The sequence below is a fragment of the Trachemys scripta genome, chromosome 7, assembly GCF_013100865.1.
Source record: "Trachemys scripta elegans isolate TJP31775 chromosome 7, CAS_Tse_1.0, whole genome shotgun sequence".
Taxonomy (NCBI): domain Eukaryota; kingdom Metazoa; phylum Chordata; order Testudines; family Emydidae; genus Trachemys; species Trachemys scripta.
Genome location: NC_048304.1, coordinates 52,284,657 through 52,301,552, shown reverse-complemented (window position 1 = coordinate 52,301,552; position 16,896 = coordinate 52,284,657). Strand labels below are relative to the sequence as shown.

At 44.3% G+C, this 16,896-nt stretch overlaps 1 protein-coding gene across 4 annotated transcripts in view; it reads right to left on the bottom strand.

Moving 5' to 3' along the window:
- Window positions 1-9,308, bottom strand: part of USP4 (ubiquitin specific peptidase 4) — a 149,660-nt gene extending 140,352 nt beyond the window's left edge. For 2 of the 4 annotated variants that reach the window (XM_034777089.1, XM_034777090.1), the window contains exons 1-3: window positions 9,162-9,305; window positions 6,283-6,410; window positions 1,757-1,887 (exon numbers count right to left, since the gene is read on the bottom strand). In XM_034777089.1, the coding sequence (XP_034632980.1) occupies window positions 1,757-1,887; window positions 6,283-6,410; window positions 9,162-9,262 (360 nt within the window). In that variant the 5' untranslated portion in view covers window positions 9,263-9,305. Of the gene's footprint in view, window positions 1-1,756; window positions 1,888-6,282; window positions 6,411-9,161 lie in introns of all 4 variants that reach the window. The other 2 variants (XR_004646594.1, XM_034777092.1) reach the window with 2 other exon arrangements.
- Between the last annotated feature and the right edge of the window lie 7,588 nt (window positions 9,309-16,896).

Sequence of the window (16,896 nt, the reverse complement as noted above, 5' to 3'; positions counted from 1 at the left end):
ATCTGGAGGCTTGTAGTATAACCCTACTAGAATATTTGTGTTTTTATGACCTGCAATTTAAATTCAAACAGGTGTATTGTGTAGTCTTCTCCATTCAGGAATTCTCATTGGATTAGGTGAATCTTTCTGGTATAGCGCTATTCCTCACCTCTATTAACTAATGGTTTTTTTTCCCCTGTGTAATTGGGAATTACAACAGCACATTTGTCATTCTACCGTATTTCAGTAGTTTCTATTTTGTCAAGACCCTCTTTCATTACCAGGGTAGTATAAATGGACAACAAAAACTTGATCTAACTGCAAGCTAGGACCTATAAAAATCTATTCATGCTAAATTTGGACCATAATAGTCTTGCAGTTGGGAGAAATGTGTACTATATATAAATTTCCCTGTCCAATAATTATGATGCTGAAATAATTTTTCCATTACAAGATACTACTGAAACCACAAACCTCTCATCTTTACACTGCAAGTAGAAACAAAGAAACTAAGTATGGGATCCACCAGCATTCAAAGAAAGGAGAGAATCCTGGGTGGTTTAAGGAGGTGAGAACTTTGATGCTCTCTGAGGCACCTGTCCATTTCCCGAGATACACAATTTCTAGGTTGCCCTACAAAGGTATAAGTGCCACTCATCAGCACGGATGACTTTTTATAAAGGAACCTTGCTTTCCCATCCACCCTTTCCTGGCTTTTGAATATATACACTGAATATTGGTGCAAGATTTGTATTTCAGTGTTTAAAAAAAAAAAAAAAAAAAAGACACTTGACAGTGTTAATTCTAAAAACAATCTTTGTTTTCAATGCAGCCTTTGTTGTAGCCTCTAGGTTTTAGGTATTGGAGGTTGGTTCTTTTTGTTTTTTTAACATCAGTGCTGCTTACTAAAATCAGTGACTCCCATAACTCAAAGCTTTTTCTTTTCTTCTTTTTTAAGTGAAGCTCAGCAGAGCAATTTGCTTCACAAGGCACTGTGCTCTGAAATGTTTTCTTGTACTAGTTACCTGTGCACAATATTCATTCAGGAAAGTTCAAAAGTTGACAATCTTTTAGAACTTTTACTAAAGCAACAAACAAGCCTGTATGGCAGCCATGCCCTTCCCCATGTTTAAATAAAAACAGAATAATGTAGGGGGTAAAATGTCAGCAAACCTTGTGACGAGTCCCTGAATCTCCTATTTTAATGGCAAAGCATCTTTGTCTGGTATCTCCTGCCCAAGAAGATCCTCAACTCAGAGGCAACAGGCTGGGATTTAGGGTAGCCCAAATAAAATGTTCACAATCTTCCATTATGAAGGAAATTTACCACCACCACTACTCCCAACCCCCATTTTTAGCTCTATACACATGGGCAAACAATGCATTCATCCTCAGATGGAGCCAAATATGCTATTTTCCTACCAATCACTAAGGTAAAAAAAGTTATCCAGGATGAACCTCTTCACTCCCCCCAACAGAAGCCATTAGTTGAGGAACTTACAATACCCATCATTCCAACTAATCATCCCACCTGTGACAGTGGGATCACCACCTGCCAAACCAGTGGGCAGGCCCACATAAGACCATATTTTGGGTTACCTTTAAACCAGCTACTTCTGGAGAGTAACTTCATGTGCCTGATTTAACTCACACTAGCACCAGAAATCTGATAAACTTAGATTGCGTTTCAGATAATGAAGGTTTGTGGGAGAGTATAAAGGTGGCTAAACTGTTTGGCAGATTATAAAACAAGAGTCTCAGATTCATGCACACTTACTTTTCTTACAATAGGTTGCTGCCCCTCTACACAGCCATACCAGTTCACTAGCTTATTCCAGGCTTCAGTGGGAACCAACACATAATCCAGCTCATCAATGAGATGTTCTTTTAAGGTCTGTATTTCTGGATCTAAAAAGGAAGAGAGAAAAAAAAAAGTGAGATTTGAGAAGTGGGATAAACCAGAAGTTCTTCATGTTTTAATGGTGTTCCATACATTCTATAAAATGTAAGATCTCCAGGACATACAAATCAAAGTGTTCTTAGCCCTTTGGATGTTGGCTAAGATTGTGAAGTTTCATACTGGGAGCTATGAAAGGTAGAAACTCAGGACAAATTCTGTATTAATTCATTAAATGTCAGCAGTATCTTTAATGTTGAACAAGACATGGTCCTCTGCCAAGAGTCCTCCTTACTCTGACAGTCTCAGAAAATAACTGAAGTATAAATGGAAAAGTTAATTAAAATCCATTATTTAAATTGATGCTTTCCACTGGATGATTTAAATCACTGAATTCAATTGCTCTGATAAAATCAAACTGTCCCAGCTTGGCATTGTGTCTTAGGATCTGGTTGTCAATTAAAGGAAGAAAATAAGTTATGCAAGCCCTGGGAAATGTCATTACAAAAAACAGAGGGCAACAGGATCCCAGAAAATCTTAATTGCCACAACAGCCACCTCAGAGGCCTTAAGTGCCACATGAGATCTAAATGATGAACAATCTTCCCCTGCCAGTCTGTGACAGTGCTGCACCACATTCTGAAGAAAATGATATTTCTATGGCATTATCAACCACAAGATGACACAGTTAACTTTCATTGTTATTAAAATATTTCAAAAAATGCAATGCAGAATGAACTAGCCTATATTATTCATTTGTGCTACAACAGAGGATAGTTCTCTTGTGAAGCTTAATAGCCATGACAGGATGGGAGCCTTTGTATTATGCGGCCAGCTGAGAAAGTGGAAGCCAAGAAAACCAAACAATAAGAAGGGCTGAAGCACTATCTTGGAAGAATTTGGGATGGGACATAAGATTCTTGGGAGCTCCACATAGCAACCCCCTTTCCATGCTATGAGGCTCCCAAGACACACAGGTGTAAGTCCTCTTACAACAGAGGACATGATATATCTTGATTTTAGTAAGGCTTCTGACACAGTCCCACATGACAATATCATAAGCAAACTAGGGAAATGTGGTCTAGATGAAATTACTATAAAGTGGATTCATAATGGGATGAAAGACCATACTCAAAAAAGAGTAGTTATCAATAGTTTGCTGTCAAACTAGGAGGGTGTATCTAGTGGAATCCTGCAGCGATCAGTCCTGCATCCAGTACTATTCAATGTTTTCATTAATGACATGAATAAGGGAGTGGAAATTGGTATCATCCACAAATTTTATGAGCACAAACTGGGAGGGCTTGACAGCACTTTGGAGGCCAGGATTAGAATTCAAAAGGATCTTGACAAATTAAATAATTGGTCTGAAATCAACAAGATGACATTCTATAAAGTGTGAAGTACTACACGTAGAAAGGAAAAATCAAATGCGCAATTAAAAAAATGGGTCATAACTGGCTAGGTGGTGCCGAAAAGGTGCTGAAAAGAACTGGGTGAGGTAGTGGATCATAAATTGAATATAAGCCAACAATGTGATACAGTTGTGAAAAAGGCTAATATTCTGAGGTGTATTAACAGGAGAGTCATATGTAAGACACAGGAGGTAATTGCCCTGCTCTACCTGGCACTAGTGAGCCTCAGCTAGAGTACTGTGTCCAATTCTGAGCACACACTTTAAGAGAGATGGGCATAAATTAGAGACAGTCCAGAGGAGAGCAACAAAAATGACAAAAGAAAACCTGACCTATGACGAAAGGTTTAAAAAAGTGGGGGGGGACATGTTTACTCGGGGGGAGGAGGGGAAGAGAGTAGGGACCTGATAGTCTTCAAATATGTGAAGAGCTGTTATAAAGAGGATAGTGATCAATTGTTCTCCATGTCCACTGAAGGTAAGACGAAGTAATGGGCTGAATCTATGGCCTTGGCTACACTTACCCGGTAGTTCGACGGCTGGAAATCGAACTTCTGGGTTCGACTTATCGCGTCTAGTCTGGACGTGATAAGTCGAACCCGGAAGTGCTCGCCGTCGACTGCGGTACTCCAGCTCGCCGAGAGGAGTACCGCGGAGTCGACGGGGGAGCCTGCCTGCCGCGTGTGGACCAAGGTAAGTTCGAACTAATTCGAACTAAGGTACTTCGAACTTCAGCTACGTTATTCACGTAGCTGAAGTTGCGTACCTTAGTTCGAATTAGGGGGGTAGTGTAGACCAAGCCTATAGCAAGTGAGATTTAGGTTAGATATTATGAAAAACTTTCTAACTAATGTTAGATAAGTTCTGAAATAGATATCCAAGGAAGTGTGTGGGATCCCCATAATTGGAGGCTTTTAACACAGGTTGGACAAAACAGCTAACAGGGATGGTCTAGGTTTACTTGGCCATGCCTAAGGACAGGGTCCTGACCTGTGGAAGTCCCTTACAGCCCTATATTTCTATGATTCCAAGAAATTGGTAAGCAGACAAGCTGAGGAGTTGGAAAATGGTTATTTCCAGATTTATTATGGAGCAGCTGCTAGTCGGATCATAATTAAGGTTGTGACATCGCTGTTTAAAGCTGAATTTTCAACGTGCTCTAAAACCACATGCTCAATCAGATCTTTCCCTGCAGGGATGCCAAGAGGAACTGGGAACATTACAGTACCTTTCCCAGCATTAGCAAGAACTACTTTTTTTGGGAGCCCTCCAATTCAGGATTCCTATTCACACGCTCCAACAAACCTTTAACATGCTCTGTACAGCACTACTGATTTGTCAAATACTTGTTGTGGTTTGGATGAGATCACACTGCGGTAAAAGAGGAAAGGGTAATAAAGTACTATGATGTTCCAAAGGAACACTAAACTGCAGGGAAACCTAAACTGAGCATTTCCTCATTCTCCCCCTCCCTTCCAATACTTGGGTTTTGCATTTTGAGGTCCCATGTTTTGGAAGTAGAAGGCAGTACCTGTGTGCTGCAGAAACATTAACCAAGTTTTTATGGCAAAAAAGTTTATGTAACACTAGGGCAGAAAAATTATTATACAATTTGCACCACCACAAAAATTATTCACACACTGTATCTACAGACAATCATCAGCTACATCTACGGACAACCAAGCAGGCATTGCAGAACAGAAGCAGTGTTACCACTGGTTTCCACTCAGCCACTGACTGTATTTTCTAATTAACTTTTAGTATGTTCGTTTCCCCAAACACTTACCAAGGCACAGCAAGAAGTTAATTAAGTCCCAAACACAGATCCAGGAGAACTGGTTTGTGAGTCAGATCAAACTCAGCACTTCAAGCCATCACAAACTAACTCTCACAGAAGTTTAGAATTGAGCTTCACCCAGAAGGATCCACCAGTGGACTTTAAGGGGGAGAGAATTCCAAACTCACAGTCTCTCAGTGGAAAAGACAGCCTCATTGCTGTTGTTCCATAAAGGTTTGATGCACACATGGAAACCAAGAGTCTCTTTCCTAGCGCCAGTGGAGTCCAGATTTATCTTGCTAATGATCTGGTAGGGTGCCTGCCACAGCAATCTCCATGCCAGTCAATTGACAAAGCAGCACTAACAGTGGCTCCAAAGTAGATTGCACATTCTATGTTACATGCTATGGTGTCAGGCACTTAAAGTAGCATTACAGGAGCAAGAGCATAAAGAGTGCATTATATCACCTGACAGAAGATCAGCAAGAATTCAAAAGCCCCTTATCCCCTGCACCAGACACACTAGCCTAGATCTGGTCTAGGGAACACAGAGAACTTTATAGTATATTTTGTTCATTCTTCAGAACATTAAGTCTGAAAAGAAAGTTTCCTAGAGTTATCAGAATTCTGTATCAGGCTAAGAATTCATTGAGACTGATCCAACTATCAAAACTCAAACTGGACATACATTTCTGCTTCCAGGTGCATCTTTTGAAAGTTTTCTATTTCAGTTTCTATTTACAGTAAAGTTGACTGTCTCCAAACATTTACAGAATTTCATGTCAGCGTGTGGGAGGGAAGGAAGTAACTTCAGGCTAGGGTGTGGAGAAATAGTAGAAGATGATTATAATGTTTCCAGCCTTCTCAGAAAACAGAAATTTTTCATCCTTAACTTCACTCATCTGTGCTCAACCTGAAATCCTTTTCCAGCACATCATGATAAGAGCCCAGACTGGTCAAACCCATTATTGATATTCCATTATTTCACACTCCCTCTGGACTATATGCTGTGCCCCTCAGAAAGGTTAGTGGGTTTTGTTTTTGTGAGCGCAGGGAATGAGAAGAGAAGCTACATTGCAGATTTTTTTCAGTCAGATGGTGTAAGAGCTAAAGGACACACTTTCAAAAACTGCTAAGAGCTCCTAGAGTCTCCTTCTCTGCCAGACACAAATAGCTGCCCAGCTATTCAGTGCACCTTAACTGCATGCATTTTACCTGCAAAGAGTCCAGAGTTATCGATGGGTCCAGGAAACAGGTTAGGCTCACCCACGTTGTACATGTCCCAGCTGTCAAAACCCACATACTTCTTCCACTGTTTGAACCACCGACTGTCAATCAAATACCTGGAACACAGTTTGAATAGCAAGATGTCAGGAGCAGCTTTCAGCTTGTACCAGCCACAGCACATACTAAGATGTCACTCTCGCTGGAGGAGGAATAGCTGGTGCAGGTGCATAGAAAACCTTGCAGCTATGAAAGCCCTGGGAGCAGAGGCCACTCTAGGCTAAGGCAACTCAGCTGTGTAGGGCAGCAGATTATATTCACGGATGGGAGGCCTATCAACAGCGCAGAACAGACCCTAGTGCTGGCCAGGCCTCTTGTCCTGCTCTGTGTAGTGCTGCATGCTGGCCAGGTCCAACTCTGCCTTGTACCCAACCCTTACCTATCACTGGCTGCTGAAACAGCAGGAGCAGCTTGTCTCAGAGCCCTCTCAGTGGCAGGGACTGGCTAGATCCAGGACACAAGAGACGCATCACCCAAGGTCCAAGGGCTTGCCAGCAGGGAAGGCAAAGGACAGGTTGGGAGACAGGAGCTCTGGGAGGGGAGGCTAGCATAGTAAAAATAAAAATAAATACACACACTTGAGTATTTTAACAAATGAGCAGCAGTATGACCTAGTGACCGAACTAGACGACTAGCTAAGTAGTTGGGTCAACAGAACCCTGTTCCCAGCCTTGACTCACTTTGCAATCTTGGGAAAATCATTTAGGCAAATATGTCCCAGATTAGTGGACATTTTGGAGGGCCTCAGTTTTTTGTTGATCAACTTGGGTCAGCTATTGCCAGGTTTTTGGAAGTGCTGAAGACTCATAACTCCAACTGACTTAAGCAGGAGTTTCTGATGCCCAGCCCCAGTAAGTAGGCACCCAAAATCAAGGCACTCTTGATGAGTAGACACTTTTGAATATTCAGCTTTCAACCTCTTTTTGCCTTAGTTTCTCTGTTTGTAAAACTTTGAAAGTAATACCTCCCTCCCATTATAATCACTTTGAGAATCACTGATAAAAGGTGCTATTTCATATAGTAACTTGTAAATAGATCATCTTTAATTCATGTAGTGTTAGTTATGGTTCACACTTCTCTTCATTAATGTCTGTATAATCTTGACATAAACTGGATAAGGTAGTTTAATGAGAAACTACTGATTTTTGTTGTTGGACACCACCACAGGCTTTGAGTGGTACAAGCTCGGCAAGCAATTGTGGTTTTATCTTCAGTGCTCTGGATCACTCCAAACTCCACTGAAATCAATAGTGGGCCTCAAATGTAAAAGCAAGGGGCATGGGACAAGCTTTTCATATCAGATTTCATATTTGTCTGAAAAGTGCTTCCCATGCTTTCAGTGCTATATACAGAAAATAAATAAGATGAAAATGTATTGCTATGGAAACAAAGTAGATAAATTCTTTTTAAAAAACTGAAGATGTAAAAACTGGCAAAGAGATAAAAACAAAGACACAAAATATTAAAGACATGTTTGAACTTCCCATATGGAAGGATAACAATAGAAATTTCTCATACTACGTATTCCCTTTTGGAAGGGAAATAATTGGCATTTGCACGTTGTATCTCCTATGAGTTTATTTCATTTTTTTCCTCGCTCAATAGAACAAAGTTTCCACAACGATTTACATACCAGGTTTATATTTCAAGTTTTTCTAATGGTGCGATTTTATTTTATTTTGTTTAACCTACCAATGACATCACTCCCCACATTGGAGCAATTATCTGTAAGCAGGGTCTGAACTCACCTCTGAAATCTAGTGGTGAACTGGGAGAAAGAGACTTAAGGAGCTGCTTAGGTAACCTGCAGAGAGACCTGCTTTGGTCCCTTTGGCATTTCTGTTTTGGGTTAAGATTCACTTTACTATTGAATGCAGGAATAATGAAATATTATTGTATGAGCAAAGGGCAGCATAGCTATACATAGCATGCCCTAATTGAGGGGGGGGTCATCCTAATACCAAGTCCAGTTGCTAAGCAGGGGATAATGATTCCACACTTAAGTAAAAAGGCAGAGAGAGTGCAGACAAATGTTTCTACTTGGTGACACTGACTCTGTTTAACAAGACATTTAACATTTGACCATCCCCTCCAGTGTTTAAAGACAGAGCTGATCAGACTCAGTTTAGAGTCCTTGTTTCTGCTCTGTAATTAATAGAGCTGAAATCACTGATATGTTGATCTAAGGGAAGTTGGTCTTAGACTGGTGTGAAGATAGTATTTCCATGAAAAGACAGTACAAATAGGCAGCAGCAGAGACTCCCAGTTAAATCACTAAGAACTGGGCTGACAGAACCACAGAATCACAGCTAGAGCCAGTAGTGAGCAATGGCCCTCTGCACAAAGAATCCCACCCAAACGCAGAGGTAGCATCTACACTAAAGCACGGCAACAGGGCAGCAGTAGCGCTTTAAGGGTAGACAAACCCTGAGTGTTATGAAGTCCTGAAGAGCTGAATGAGCAGGTTTAAGTATTACACATTTAACGAGAGGACCCACATTAGAAACCTGCACTAGGACGCATGTTCGTGTGGCTCCGCCACTGGTGACTCAGCCACTTCAGCAGCCAGAGCAAAGGCTCACACGCACGTGATACCTCCCAGGAGCCGAGGCTCGCCTTATTGAGCGGCAGGGCACAGAGACCCACACCAGGACATGAGCCCTGAAAGCACCCCCGACTCCCCACTCAGCCTGCCCCGCTCGGTCCACCTCCACCCACACACACACACACCCTAGCTCCGTTCCCCGGCCCCACTCGCCCCCCTCCGCCCCGACACGGCTTCTCACTGCCGGGGGCAGCCCTCCTCTCACCAGGACTCGCCCGGCCTCAGAGCTATCCCTAGCAGCGGTCCCAGCTCTGCCCGCTGGGCCCCGACGTCTGGCCTCGGGCCACCATCTAACTCCGCCGCCATGTCCGTGCACCCGGCGCCCCCGCCCTGCAGCGGATATCCGGCCTGGCCGCGCAGGCGCACTGCCTGCCTCCCTCCCGCCGCAAGGAGCCCGGGCTCCATGCGCCCCGGCAGCGCAGCCCCTCTGCGGAAGGCGGGCCCCGCCCGCAGACAAGAAACGCGGGGGGCTGGCTGCTTGACAGAACGTGCGGCTTGGCTGGTACTAAGCATGCGCAGTAACGGCCACTGAGACCACTGCCCTCACTGGGCATTAAATCCGCTCCCTATGGTATTTATTTGGGGTGTGCATAGTCGTCTAGCCAAGCAATGGCATCTTCAGGAGCATGATGCATTCTTCTAGGCCACCACTGAACCTAGTCAGCACGCATTCCTCGACGATGTGCGTCATCGTCTGTGTTGCGCCACAGCTGCACAAAGGGCTGTCGCAAAGGCCCCAGCAATACTGGTTGGCTGTGCAGAAACCTTGGCTCATCCGGAACCTGTTCAACAGGGACCATTGGCGACAGGGCAGGTCGAAACTAGGCGGGCAGATTGTGGGGTCGGCAACGAGGGACTGGTTAGGGATTATAATAGATATCCATTCCTCTTGCCAGAGAGTTTCTTCCCTAACATCCTGGCGTGGCAGATGAGACCATAATGGGCAACGTGACGGCAAACATGCAGCTGGTGGTTTAAAAAGGTCATTGTGCAACAGCAAGCTTGAGTCGGTGCGTACTTTCTCCAGTAACTTGCCAGTGGCAACCTCTCGTCTGATATGAGGAGGAGCAATATTGCTCAGAACTGGAAGCCATCGGACTGGAGTCGGACTCAGGGTGCCAGAGGTGATATGCATGGCGGCATGTAACTGCATATTCACCGGTTTGGTGTGTGACGATCGACTCCAAACTGGTGCACAGTACTCCACCACTGAATACGGACTGGCAAGAGCTGACGTCTGCAAAGTTGGAGCACGAGCACCCTATGACGAACCTGCCAGTTTGCTAAGATTGTTGCGCATCTTAACTTTAGCTGCTGTCTTCTTCAGGTGGGCATGATAACTCAGTGTGCGGTCTAAGGTCACACCTAGAGAGACCAGTTCTACTTCATGCTTCTCCTTCTGACCATTCAGATAAACATTCAGTTCTCGGGTTGCACTGGCGTGATGAAGATGGAACAAACTGGAGACTGTTTTTATGACACTTGGCTGGAGGCTCCAAGTCTTACAGTAGTCAGCTAACTTTATCATGTCCAGGTTTAAGGTGGCATCAAGTTCGTGAAACATCCGGGCCTGGGTACCGCAACAGATGTCGTCTGCGTAAATGAACTTGCGTGACTCTGTTGTTGGCAGGTCATTGATGTAAAGGTTGAATAGAGATGGAGAAAGCACAGAGCCCTGGGGTAACCCATTGCTCTGTCTTCTCCGCCATATGGATGGGAGGAGACAACCGAGAGGATGAGCTTTACCTGCTCCAGCCGCAAGTGTTGGAGTCTGCTCTGACACCTTGGAACAGCGCAGCAGCCACCTGCACTCTGCCAACTCTCAGTGACACCCAGCCAGATAGCCGGACACCTACTTAAAGTGTCCAGAGCACCTTTGGAGTAACAGGTGCGAAGACAAGTGAGGAACGACTGGCATATGTTTAAACGTCTACACCAGATCAGAAGCTGCCCAGAACCATTCACTGTAACAGAGTAGCATCAAATGTGGAACAGCTGGGTAGCACCAAGTGTGGAACAGCTGCAGGCTATGACAACATATCTCCAGAATTCCTGAAAAACCTTGGCCCCTGTGCTTGGCTTTCACTTGTGAAATTCTTCACCAGGGTCATCAGTGAAGGTAGGCTACCAAAGATATGGCGCACTGCAAAAATCATTGGCCTCTTAAAGCCTGGAAAGGACCCAAGTCAACCATCAAGCTATCGTCCTATATCATTATTGTCGGTGTGCTTCAAGGCACTGGAGCGCTTGGTCCTACAGCGCATATTACCTGATGTGGAGAGAATTTTGAGCCCCGAACAAGCCGTTTTTTGCCGAGTCCATAGCATATGCAACCAAGTACTCATGCTGACCACATTTGTTGAAAATGGCTTCCAGATAAACTTGAAAACAGGCACTGTTTTCATTGATCTAACAGTGGCGTACAATACAGTATGGCACACTGGCCTGCTCGTGAAAGTATCACGGGTCCTGCTATCTTGAGTCATAGGCGTTGTTGAACTGTTCCTCCAAAATAGGCTCCCTCTGGTGCCAGGGGCTAAGGGGGCAAGCAGTGGGGATGGGCACAGTCTGTGCCGGGGGGGACAGATAGCTGTAGGAATGGGCAGGAGATGGACTGTGGGGTAAAATAAGGGAGGGGGCATAAGTGCAAGGTTTGAGGCACTGAGGGGGGCAGAGGGGGAAACCCCGCACGGGAAGGGGCAGAGGGAGTAACAGTTTCCCTCAGGGCAGCGAGCCACCTGCAGTGTTTGCAAAACCAGGCAGGTTGTAGCCCCTGTCATAGGGCTGTCCCACTCAGCAGCCGCCTCCCAGGGCTGGGATTTGTGCATCCCAGTGCCTACACAAGGCATCTCTATCCTAGCCGGTGTGATGTATGGAGCTGCTAAAGGAATCTTGAGTCAGTGAAACATCTTACACACACCCGCAAAAAAATATCTGTATATCATGGAATCATACAATTTCAGGGTTGGAAGGGACCTCAGGAGATCATCTAGTCCAACCCCCTGCTCAAAACAGGACCAATCCCCAACTAAATCATCCCAGCCAGGGCTTTGTCAAGCCTGACCTTAAAAACCTCTAGGGAAGGAGATTCCACCACCTCCCTAGGTAACCCATTCCAGTGCTTCACCACCCTCCTAGTGAAAATGTTTTTCCTAATATCCAACCTAAACCTCCCCGACTGCAACTTGATATTCTTGTTCTGTCATCTGCTACCACTGAGAACAGTCTAGATCCATCTTCTTTGGAACCCCCTTTCAGGTAGTTGAAAGCAGCTATCAAATCCCCCCTCATTCTTCCCTTCTGCAGTCTAAATAATCCCAGTTCCCTCAGCCTCTCCTTGTAAGTCATGTGCTCCAGCCCCCTAATCATTTTTGTTGCCCTCTGCTGGACTCTTTCCAATTTTTCCACATCCTTCTTGTAGTGTGGGGCCCAAAACTGCACACACTACTCCAGATGAGGCCTCACCAATGTCGAATAGAGGGGAATGATCACATCCCTCGATCTGCTGGCAGTGCTCCTACTTATACAGCCCAAAATGCCATTAGCCTGCTTGGCAACAAGGGTACACTGTTGACTCATATCCAGCTTCTCGTCCACTCTAACCCCTAGGTCCTTTTCTGCAGAACTGCTGCCTAGCCACTTGGTCCCTAGTCTGTAGCAGTGCATGGGATTCTTCCATCCTAAGTGCAGGACTCTGCACTTGTCCTTGTTGAACCTCATCAGATTTCTTTTGTCTAGGTCCCTCTGTATCTTATCACTACCCTCCAGCGTATCTACCACTCCTCCCAGTTTAGTGTCATCTGCAAACTTGCTGAGGGTGCAATCCATGCCATCCTCCAGAACATTAATGAAGATATTTAACAAAACTGGCCCCAGGACCGACTCTTGGGGCACTCTGCTTGATACCGGCTGCCACCTACACATAGAGCCGTTGATCACTACCCCTTGAGCCCGATGATCCAGCCAGCTTTCTATCCACCTTAAAGTCCATTTGTCCAGCCCATACTTCTTTAACTTGCTGGCAAGAATACTGTGGGAGACCTTATCAAAAGCTTTGTTAAAGTCAAGGAATAATACGTCCACTGCTTTCCCTTCATCCACAGAGCCAGTTATCTCGTCATAGAAGGCAATTAGGTTAGTCAGGCATGACTTGTCCTTGGTGAATCCATGCTGACTGTTCCTGATCACTTGCCTCTCCTCTAAGTGCTTCAAAATTGATTTCTTGAGGACCTGCTCCATGATTTTTCCAGGGACTGAGGTGAGGTTGACTGGCCTGTAGTTCCCTGGATCCTCATCCTTCCCTTTTTTAAAGATGGGCACTACATTAGCCTTTTCCCAGTCATCCGGGACCTCCCCCGATCGCCATGAGTTTTCAAAGATAATGGCCAATGGCTCTGCAGTCACATCCGCCAACTCCTTTAACACCCTCAGATGCAGTGCATCTGGCCCCATGGACTTGTGCTCGTCCAGCTTTTCTAAATAGTCCTGAACCACTTCTTTCTCCACAGAGGGCTGGTCACCTCCTCCCCATACTGTGCTGTCCAGTGCAGTAGTCTGGGAGGTGACCTTGTTTGTGAAGACAGAGGCAAAAAAAGCATTGAGTACATTCGCTTTTTCCACGTCCTCTGACACTAGGTTGCCTCCCCCATTCAGTAAGAGGCCCACACTTTCCCTGACCTTCTTCTTGTTGCTAACATACCTGTAGAAACCCTTCTTGTTACTCTTAACATCCCTTGCTAGCTGCGTCTCCAAGTGTGATTTGGCCTTCCAGATTTCACTCCTGCACGCCTGAGCAATATTTTTATACTCCTCCCTGGTCATTTGTCCAATCTTCCACTTCTTGTAAGTTTCCTTTTTGTGTGTAAGATCAGCAAGGATTTCACTGTTAAGCCAAGCTGGTCGCCTGCCATATTTACTATTCTTTCTACACTTCGGGATGGTTTTTCCTTCAACCTCAATAAGGATTCTTTAAAATACAGCCAGCTCTCCTGGACTCTTTTCCCCCTTATGTTATTCTCCCAGGGGATCCTGCCCATCAGTTCCCTGAGGGAGTCAAAGTCTGCTTTTCTGAAGTCCAGGGTCCATATTCTGCTGCTCTCCTTTCTTCCTTGAGTCAGGATCCTGAATTTGACAATCTCATGGTCACTGCCTCCCAGGTTCCCATCCACTATTATCCATTCCCATATCCCATCCATTCCCATTTCCCACCATTAGACATCGTCAGTTTCCTATCAATGGCCTGGACTTCCAATTTAAATAAATAAATCAGCAAACCAAAGTTCTCATATGCACAGACACAGTGTGAAGTGATAGCTGCAAATGTTTTTGCTCCATGGGCAAATGATTAATTAATTATCTATCTGAAAGATGTTGAATGTGTGTCACTGTGTGTTGATGCATCAAATCACAGACCTATGAAATTGGTTTCTGGATTGGTTTGCTATTTCAAGGCTTATGAAGGCAGTGCGTGTGGATTTTGTCAAACCTAAAAGGCGAGACTTCAGAACTTATTGCAGCTGAAATAATAAGGTGGTGCCGTTCTCAGTAGATAATACAAACACAAACTTTGGCAGCCTCTACAGACATGGAAGATGCATGCCAAAGTAAGATGAGCGTAGGCCTTGGATGCCCTGCTCATATCATGCACAAGTGTTCCTGAACTGCAGGGATAGAATGCTTTCAACATCTACCGCACTTGTAATCAGGGCCATGCTTAGGCATATGCAGAATACGCGGCGCGTAGAGCACCATGAAATTTGGGGAACCAAATTGCCCCAAATTTCATGGTGCCCTACACAGCTGCGTGCTTTGTATGTGGCAGCGCCAGCAGCCAGCCCCATCCCCCAGCTGGCCCCCCTGTGCATTCCTCAGGGGATGTGGGGCTTGGGACAATTCCCTCCGCCCCGACCCACCTCTTCCCGCCCCCATTTTCCACCCCTTCTCCCAACCCCTCTCCCCCAGGCCTTGAGCGCAGCCCAGACCCTCCGCGGGGGGGCAGAATGGGGGACCAGGTGCTTGGGATGTGTAGAGCACTCTAATTGGTAGGGACAGCCCTGCTTGTAATTAAGATTTTTGAATATTTTCATATATTTGCTGTTCACATAGAAAGACTGAAAAGTTTTTGTGAGTACATGGGACAAGAATATCAGACTATAGTGGGAGGCAGTAGTGTCAGATGGCTGTTGATGCTTGAGGGAAATGATCACTATGCAGTAAAGTGGGTGGATATCTTAAACAATCTCAAAAAGAAGCTGGTTACAAGGTATGAAGAAGACTTTGTGCTTGTTTTTCTGAGAAAACTACTTAGAGACCTAGAAGAACATCAGTTCTATCTTAATGTGTCAAGATTTTTTTTGATACAGCCATAAAATAAATACATGCCTGGGGAACAGATGACTTGAGAGATTTGAAGTTTCTGCTTTTAAATAAAGTTTCTTTAAGATCCAAGATTGAAACAGCAGACAAGTTACTGCAGAAGAAATGCCCGAATGTGACAATTAACAAGGATTACTGTTTGCTGAAATAACTCTGTTCAATAAATTTATGACAGGAAAACTGTGTGAATGGAATGACAACTACAATTATCACAGTATATGGCAGATGGGATGAAGTAATCAAGCTGTCAAGGTTCCCCACCCCCACTCTGAACTCTGGGATACAGATATGGGGACCCGCATGAAAGACCCCCTAAGCTTATATTCTAGCAGCTTAGGTAGAAACTTCCCCAAGGCCCAAATTCCTTTCATTGTCCTTAGACTGGTATTGCTGCCACCACCAAGTGATTTACACAAAAATTCAGTGAAGGGTCACTTGGAATCTCTATCCCCCCAAAATATCCCCCCAAAATCCTTCGCTCCCTTTCCTGAGGAGGCTTGAGAATAATATACCAACCAATTGCCTTAGCAATGTAAGCACAGACCAGACCCTTTGTCTTCAGGACACTGAAATCAATCAGGTTCTTAAAAGAATAACTTTATTTATAAAGAAAAAGTAAAAGAATCACACCTGCAAAATCAGGATGGAAGATAACTTTACAGGGCAATAAAAAGATTAAAACACAGAGGATTCCCCCCTGGGCTCAGCTTCACAGCACAAAAACAGGAATAAAACTACTTCTGTAGCATAGAAAAATTCACAAGCCAAAACAAAAGATAACCTAATGCATTACCTTGCCCTACTTACAATTTCTGTGGTTTTAGATGGATTGCACTCCAGCCAAAATGCTTCTGAAATAAATGTAGTCAAACTTTACTAATTCTGGGTCACTGAGAACGAAAATGATGCTTAAAATTGTTGATTGGCTCTAGTTTTCAAGATATGCTATTGGGTCAGTATATACGACCCTTGACTTGGGAATGATGGAGGATAAGTGAGTTATAAAGGGAAGGGATCTCAATTTAAACCAGAAATAACTAAAATACATCTTTGACTGGCTCTATGAATAAATCTATGACTGGGTTTGGACAGTACTTGCTTTTTAGGCAAAACAATGAATGATGCAATCTGAAGTTGATATTGCATCATACATGATATGAATTGCATCATGTTATTCCTAGAAGTCATGGATGATGCAATCATAACGAAGCTTACATCACTCTGCTGAACAAATTGCCCTATATCAGCTCTAGAAATCATACAGTGTCGTGCTCTCTTATTTGTCAGTGTTTGATTTTGCAAAGGGACACATTTCTGTTTAGCCAAAGTGAGCAGAGATGCCTCGTACTTGTGTGAACAGTGCAGATAACTTCTGCTATGTTTGTGGTGAAGTGACTTTTGCATCACAAAAGCGCAGTATAACCACTATGGTTAAGAAAGCCTATCACCTTTATTTTGGCTGCAAAATTGGAGATCAGGACACGAGGTGGGCCCCACACATATGCTGCAACACTTGTGCAACAAATCTTCATCAGTGGTTGAACAGGAAAAGGAAATCTATGCCT